The 8,173-nt window shown below is 39.2% G+C and overlaps 1 protein-coding gene across 1 annotated transcript; it reads left to right on the top strand.

The window, feature by feature from the left end:
* Positions 1 to 517: 517 nt before the first annotated feature.
* On the top strand, positions 518 to 7,617 carry LOC104451382 (probable disease resistance protein At4g27220). Its single transcript, XM_039315960.1, has 3 exons — positions 518 to 645; positions 1,535 to 2,119; positions 4,583 to 7,617. The coding sequence occupies exons 2-3, from the start codon at positions 1,540 to 1,542 to the stop codon at positions 7,615 to 7,617; spliced, it is 3,615 nt and encodes a 1,204-aa protein (XP_039171894.1). The 5' UTR covers positions 518 to 645; positions 1,535 to 1,539.
* The last annotated feature ends 556 nt before the right edge of the window (positions 7,618 to 8,173 follow it).

Here is an 8,173-nt window from a genome sequence, read left to right as displayed (position 1 = left end):
ACTTTCATCATTAGGTATCAATCCATTACTTCAGATCCTCCAAAGTAAGAAGATTAACAAAATCGAGAAGAAATAAGATGAGTTCCTATTGCCTTGGAAGCAGTGACTTCTCTGAGTTTTAAGAGCTTTTATCTCCTGATCTAAATCTAAATTTGTGAATTCTTTAGGGGTGTTTTTGTGCTTGTCCAACCTCACCCTATCTAGATTTATATTTGGGAGCTTTGCTCGGGCGGTTAAAACGTTTTGCTTCGTCAGTACAACCCACCCATCCGGAATATATTTATAGATCACCATTTTCTTGAGGCGTTGTAGACGTTTTCTTAATTTTTATTATTATTAATAAAGGCCCTATTTCCTACTGAGCAGTCGAAACGTTTTGCTTAGTCAAGTATGACCCACCCATCCGGAATACATATAGATGACCTTTTTCTTGAGACGTATTAGACGTTTTAAGATTAATATATATATAGATCGTCCAACTCTCTTTCCTGGATCTTCGTCGAGGTCTTCGACTCTCCTTCCTCCTCTGCACAAAACCAGAGAGTTTGCCCCCAATTTTTTTTTCCGTTTCGGCTAACCTTTTTTTTCCATTGCGGACGCTCTGTTAGGGATTCAACCCCAAGCCCTCTTCTTAGCAGCTCGGAGGTACTCGCTTTCTCTCAATCTCTACCACCTTTTCGTTCTCCCATTTCTCTCCTGTGAACCCAAATTTTTGCACTTCGGTCTCTAGTCCTCTACTTTATGTCGCTCCGTAATCGTCGATTTATGGGTTGTCTGGGTTTTGTTGATTTTCTTTTATCGGAATGTATTCTCTACTACATAGTGGTGCCGGTGAGCCCAGAACGAAGACTTCTATTGCTTTATAAAAATAAATTTCATAATTAGCTGAGCGGTCAGTCAAGTGCTTCGTCCCAGATGCTATAGATCCATGTCTGAACTACGTTGCAAATCTCAACTCAAACTGGCTTTTGGAAGCCACCGGTCAAGTCATACTTGATGCTTGTAAACTGGAGAGTTTACCACGTATCCTTAGAATTAGTTTGTAAAGAACCCAACCAAGTAAATGGAAAAACTTGAGGGTGCAGCTGAGCCCGGGCTATGAAATTTTGCTGTAAGCGGAGTCAAGGGGCAAGATTAGGGGCTGAAGGGAGAGTCCATGATAGAGAGATTACCCAAGAAAGATTGCACACACCCATGAACATTGAACAAGAAAGAAAACCACGTTCCCAAAGATAAGATGACACTGAAAAAATAAACAAAAAAGTAGCTACAAATTTAAAGAGCAAAATTTCCAGAACGCAATTAAACATGTCATCTTCATATCCGAGAGTGAAAAGAGAATATGGGTAGAAATGATGGTGGGAGTCACTGAAGCACGGCCTTTTTCTAAAAGAATTGGGGATTGATGAAGGTTTTGACCCAATTCCTAAGTCCAAAATTAATTAAATATCTTACAGGCCTCGGAGTCATTCTTCACCCAACAAATTCAAGGTCTTCCTTGAAACATATCTGCTCATTCTTTTGTGGGATACAGGTAAAATGCCCAGAGAGACGGACCCTTTTCGGAACTATGTAGAGTTCCAGCGGAACAACAAGTGGAAATGTCAATTCTGCAAGAAGCAGTATGCCGGAAGCGCGACTAGGATCAAGGCCCACTTAGCGGGAGTTGGAGGATATGGGATCACTGACTGCAAGGACGTTGATGACCAAGTGAGATCGGAAGCCCTAAAGGCGTTGAAGGGTAAAACAGTGGTGGAATCGAGCTTCAGACCAGATAACGTTGAAGTGGGTCTGCATCAGCCTGTGATTGCAAGCAATGAAGATGGTCAGAGAGAGACTTCATTCGTTGTCATGCCGTACATGAGCTCTGATGCCATAAGCACTGTAGGTGCAAGTTCATCAAACTTTCGTCCCTTGCATGAGATGGATGTGCCCAATCAGTATCTTCCTACTCAAAACATGACTGCACATGGGGACTTTTCATTCTGGACACAACCTCCTCAATCTCATGCCGGTGATTCTAACATTCAGCCGCGGAATTTGAGTTATCCCAGTGGCGGTGGAGACCTCGCCCCAGTAAATGCAGGAGAGGGAGAACCCAATACAGAGGTTCCACAAGGTATGTGCAATTTCGAAATTCACCATATGTTAAAGCTCATGCAGGATACTGAATTTGTTTTCTAATCCTTACCTAAGAATTTGGATATAGCAGGATGTTTAGATTTCTAATAGTAATAGAAAATGAACAGAGGAGTTTAAGAGCGGTCAATAATAATCAATGGTTCTTTGAAAATGAACAGACAAATGCTTTTCAAGTGTGACATTCAAATCTTGAAGAGCCATGGCTCTCTCTATCCCCTCAAATCACCTACATGAAGAGCATTTACTTTTAAACAAATGAACAGAGTCATGTGAACCACGGGAGGGAGAGGGAGGTATATATAAGATCGCTTGATCAGTGAACTTTCCTTGCTAGTGGGCTGACTTTGGAAATGGACAATTATATCAGTTTGCACAGGCATCGGTTCAATTTCAATCTCATGTGCCCAAATTTTGAACATCATTTCATATTTCATCCATGTTTCCCTGACGTATTACCAAAATCACTTCCAAATTAAAAAAGAGGATGCATAGAAGGGGTAAGCATGCATTTGGTAGGCATTTTCCAGTTTTCAGAATATTTTCGATGTGTCGAGGGGACTGGTATTGTCTCGACGACTTCACAAAATTCATTAAAATTTCCTCGCTTCCCCTTCAACAAGTCCAAATGTGTATTGATCTCGTATTTCTTGACCAAGCAACGCATTTCATGAAAATTAACAACACGAAATCTTAATTGGAAATAAAATTACGAGGGTTTGTATGCTAAATACTGTTAGTGATTTAAAATAAAGCGTTGCATTCATGGGAACCTTTAATGTCTGTCAACCGCACAGAGATAGGAGTTATCTTTGATCATGCATTTGATCATATCTAAATACTTTAATTTCAAACTAAAAGGTATTAGATGAACCTAAAATTTAAATTTTCTGCTTCTCGATGGATCACAAAATATGTAATGACAGAAAAGAAGTCATCATAAACATATGATTATTTTCTGACAGCGTACAGTAAATTATTTGCTCTTTCAATGATTCATACTTACCTCCAAATCATCCTTTAATTGATTGTTTTCACATTCAAATGCCGCCTATATGAGACTTTAACTAACAACACCTTCATTCATCTTAAATTTAAATGATATGAATATTGCTTGTTTTCATATTTTGAATGAGTATGGTTGGAATTGTTGGGACATTAACGCAAGTACGATAATGGGACAAAATATTGTCATGCATTGTCTCCAAGCCATCGATAATATATGGTTCAGTTTTCTCCTGGTGCTATTAGTTACCATCGCGTTTGAGTGACGTTCAAATGGGTCACCCACCAATCAATGATCCAATTGAAAGCAAGTATAGTTCTTTTTTTATAGAACAGTTTGGATATTAGTCTTTATACATATGGTGTAGATATGAGGTATATCTCCTCTTATTTAATGTTTTAATTTCAAAATTCAACTTAGGGTCTGGTTAAGGGGACTTTTATTTTTAACTTCTGCTTTTTTACTTATGGGGTTGATCTAAATTTTTCTAGTATTGTACCGCTCGAACATTTTAAAAGAATAGATACATAAATGTTAGCATCTATAAAAATATATAATAACAAGCTCATTCTTGAGTGTTGCCTTTAGGAGTGACACTTAGGAGTCTAAATTGAAAGAGATTGCTTATTCTCTTTGCAAGTAGTATTTTCTTGCACTCTCCACTCATTTTGCCTTTAACTAGGATTACTTACCCCATTCAATGCCATGAGTTTCATCCGGAAAAAGGATTAGTTTTAATAATCTCTAATGTTGCAAATTAGCAATTATTGAAATCTCAAACATTCTTTGTAAGTCTTTTTTTTTCTTTTTTAAATATTTATTTGAAAGATTTTATTATTTTCTTAATACGACAGTAACGGAGTTGATTTCATACATATTTTTTTATGTCATGTAATAACTACCATTAAAAATTCTAACTGTTATCGAGTTCATACATTTTACACTAATATATATTACTTGGAATCGCACTTTGTTTAAAACAGGAAGATTCATATGAAATATGACGCGTTTTCATGAGTAATTTATGCTAAAATACATACTTCAATTTTCATTTTTATATTAATGTAAATACAGGAGAACCACTTCCATACAGACCTAAATAACGATTCAACCCATCCCATACTGGCCAAAATATCAATTCAACCCATCCCATACAGGCCCAGATACTACCTGAACTCCATCAACAGCTCAAAGCAAACCGATAGCAACTAAACCCAGCAACAGGGCAAGTGCTCTCACCCCCTTTCTTTCTCTTTCTCTCGCCCAATCCCAAGGACCCCCAAGGCACCGCCCCCCCTTTCTCTTTCTTTCTCTCTTTCTCTCCCTTGATAATTTGTTTACACACACACACACACACAACCTTACACTTCATCTTATTTCATTTTGTTTTGTGAACATTATGTTTCTAGAAAATACTGAGTATTTCCTTGATGTTAGATGCGAGGACAGATGATGCACTCGTGGATAGTCAACCAGGTGCTTGTGGGCTGGTTGACGAGAATATGCCAACTCTGAAAAGAAAGCTGGAAGAACTATGCAATCAAGAAGCAGACATGGATGGGTTGGAGACATGGTGTAGGAAAGCACAAAGGATAAGAGGAGAATACTGGAGCATGGTCCAAGCATTCCGAGAAGGCAGATCTCTTTGTCCGCAGCAGGTAGAAAGAGTAAATGATTTGAGCAAAGAAGTTGAAGATATTCTAGGCCACTGTAGCTTCCCAAAGGGGTCGACAATACATGCTGCTGGACGTAGGAAAAGTTTGCCCTTGGTAACAACAGAGCTAGTAGACAAGGAAAGTAAGAAGACAATTGAAAAGATATGCGGCTATTTAATGAAGGGTGAGATTTTCCTCATTGGCATTTGTGGAATGGCAGGAGTTGGCAAGACAGCCATTTTAATGCATGTCCATAATAGAGTATTTGAGAATCCTGTCTTCAATGATGTGTTTTGGGTCACTGTACCTCAGGAGTTTAACGTCTATGAACTACAAAACGAGGTTGCCAATGCAGTCGGACTAGACAATCTCTCAATGGATAAGGATGTGAAGAGGAGGGCATGCATATTGAATAGGCATTTGAAGAGCAAGAGAGCTGTCTTATGTTTAGATGGTCTGTGGATGCACTTTGACATTGAGGATGTGGGAATTCCAGTTGAAAAAGGAAGCATTAAGTTGGTAATGACAACTCAATCGCTAGATGTATGTGATAAGATGGTCTGCCAAAAACAAGTCAAAATACGTCCTCTAGATTTGCGAGCTGATTGTTGGGTCTTATTTTTAAAAAAGCTTTGCTTTGGGAGAGAACTCCCTTCAGAAGTTAAAAAAATCGCAAGCTCCGTTTTGGATAAGTGTGGAGGTTTGCCACTTGGGATCATTGAGATTGCAACTCAGATGAGGGGACTAAAGGGAGTGCATGAATGGAAAGACTTGTTGCAGCAATTAGAAAATTCGATGATGGAACTTGATGTGTTCAAGAAATTGAAACTCAGTTACATGAACTTGGGTAATCTTCAAGTGCAGCAGTGTCTCTTGCATTTACTACTCTGTTTTGGAGAGTACTCTAAAGCTAAAATTATCGAAAAGGATTTGATAGAATCTTTCATAGATGAGGGCTTGTTAAGTGGAATAGCCACTCGGCAAGAATTGCACAATAAAGGTAACATCATATTGGACAAAATAAAAAAGGCTTGCCTGGGGGTTGATAAAGACAAAGAATCTCTGTCAGTACACCCCTTGATAAGGGACATGGCATTGCAAATAGTGACGAGCACAACTCACATGGTCAAGGCCAACATGGGATTGAAAGAAATTCCAAAGGATAAGTTCTGGACCAATCACCTAGAGAAAGTCTTCTTACAAAGCAACGATATAGAAGAAATCCCATACAGCATATCGTCAAATTGCCCTAAACTTATGAGGCTGTCGTTGAATAACAATGTCTCTTTGGATACCATCCACGAATCTTTCTTCGAGCATATGAAGGGGTTGAAGGTTCTAGATCTAAGCAAAACGAATATCGCGGCATTACCGGACACTATCTCTCACTTGGAGAGCTTAGAAACACTGTTACTCCGAGAGTGTGAGGAATTACATTTTATACCTTGTGTAAAAAAATTGGGATCCCTTAAAAAGTTGGACCTTAGTGGGTGTGTAATGCTTGGAGAAGTGCCGGAGGGGATGGAGATGTTAGTAAAGCTGACGTACCTTGACCTGCTTGGCACAGAGATCAAGGCGTTATCGGAAAGAGTGTTGGGGAAGCTGGTGAACTTGGAATATCTGGTGATTAATTACATGATGGAAGAGGAGGTAGAGATAGAATTAACAATGGTGGAAGGACTCTATTGCTCTGTTCTGAATGTTGAAACATTCAATGCATGTGTGAGGCTTGTTGAGCAAAACAGCTCCCAACCATATGACCTGGCACTGAGTTTATCAGAAAACTACTACTTTAGGGATAAGCACGAGAGGCGTATAATCATCAAAAGTTGCCATAGTATTGCGGCAACGGTAGATGGAGAAATTGGTGGGGATGGCTGCGCTCTACTTCCAAAAAATGTGCAAGTACTGGAAGTAGGACAGTGCAATGGGGTGACAAGTATGTGCGAGGTAGGTCCACTTGATAATCTAGATGAGCTGAAGATACAGGAATGGGAGAAGCTGGAGGAATTGGGTGCTGTCCACTTCCCTAACCTACGGAGAATGAATATCACTACATGTTCCAAACTGAAGCATCTCTTGAAGGAGGGGCATGAGCTCCGTCGTCTACAATGGTTTAGAATCGAAGATTTAGAGGAACTAGAGGGGATTAATGTGGCAGCGCCTTCTCTTTATAGTATAGAAGTGTACAAGTGTCGTAAAATGAAGAGGGTGGTGGAATGGGAGTGGCTGGTCGCTCACCTCACAAATCTGAGGTCCATTAAAATAAAAAATTGCGAGCAATTACAGGAGATGATAGGTGGGCTATTGCCACTCAGTGAGACTTGTTATCTTACGAAGATTGAAATTGAAGGATGCAACAACCTGAAGAGGGTGCTTATGAAGCATGACATGTTGCCGGGCCTCCCTTTCCTCCGACATTTATCAGTCAAAAACTGCAAGAGCATACAGGTGATAATAGGCACTAATCCCAACATGATGCAACGCTCCTTCCTAAATTTAACACGCCTGACTCTATGGAATCTTCCGGAGCTGAAGGGCATATATGATGATGAGACCATGAGTTGCCTTTCAATCGAATCTATTGATATCCAAAATTGTCCGAAGCTGCAGAGGCTTCCTCTGCGTGACGATGGGCTCCCTTATCCTCCCCCCCATAGTCGGCATATTTTCGTAGATAGGTTGACGTGGCAGTCGCCGGAGTGGGACCATTCCGTTTCCCCACCCTCACTTGAGTTTTACGCCAGGTTGTATGGTAAGTCTCCCCCAAATTTTTACTTTTCTTTTATCCTCTCCATCTCCCAGAGGCCCTTCTAAGGATCCAGTCCATCGGTACAGTAAGTTTCCTTTTCTTTTTTCTGTTTGCAAACTTTATACGACACTGTTACGCCCAGTGCATATGACTTTTGTCACAGATCGTAAGTATATCAAAATGGTTATATTATGATTGAAATTTACATAAAGAAAACAATCCCTTCAATTTGAAAGAATAATACTGACAATAGTCCTCAACTCATTTTTATTTTTCTTGTTTTACCTTAAAAATACTACACTCCTTCATTTTGCAAATTATGACGTTTAAAAGTGCCAAAATATCGAGTTGATTCTAAAGTTCTACTTCATGAGTTGGGCGAGTTTAAGAGAGTGTCTTAAATGCTTTTAACCTTTTCTTTTTGTTGCCTATTCTGTTTTTTCTCATCTAGTACTTCTATTTCCGCTTTAAAACTCCAATCTGATTTTTAAATTAATCACTGTATTTTAATAAAAAAAAATTAAACCAGTATTAACTAGTCTTTCTCGTTTTTAGAAAGGAACACTTTTCTTGGACTTCCAATTGCTCATTTGTCACGTATTGAATTTCTTTTCATTTAAT

Source organism: Eucalyptus grandis, chromosome 6 (genome assembly GCF_016545825.1).
Source record: "Eucalyptus grandis isolate ANBG69807.140 chromosome 6, ASM1654582v1, whole genome shotgun sequence".
NCBI classification, from domain to species: Eukaryota; Viridiplantae; Streptophyta; class Magnoliopsida; order Myrtales; family Myrtaceae; genus Eucalyptus; species Eucalyptus grandis.
This window is presented reverse-complemented; position numbering and strand designations above follow the sequence as displayed.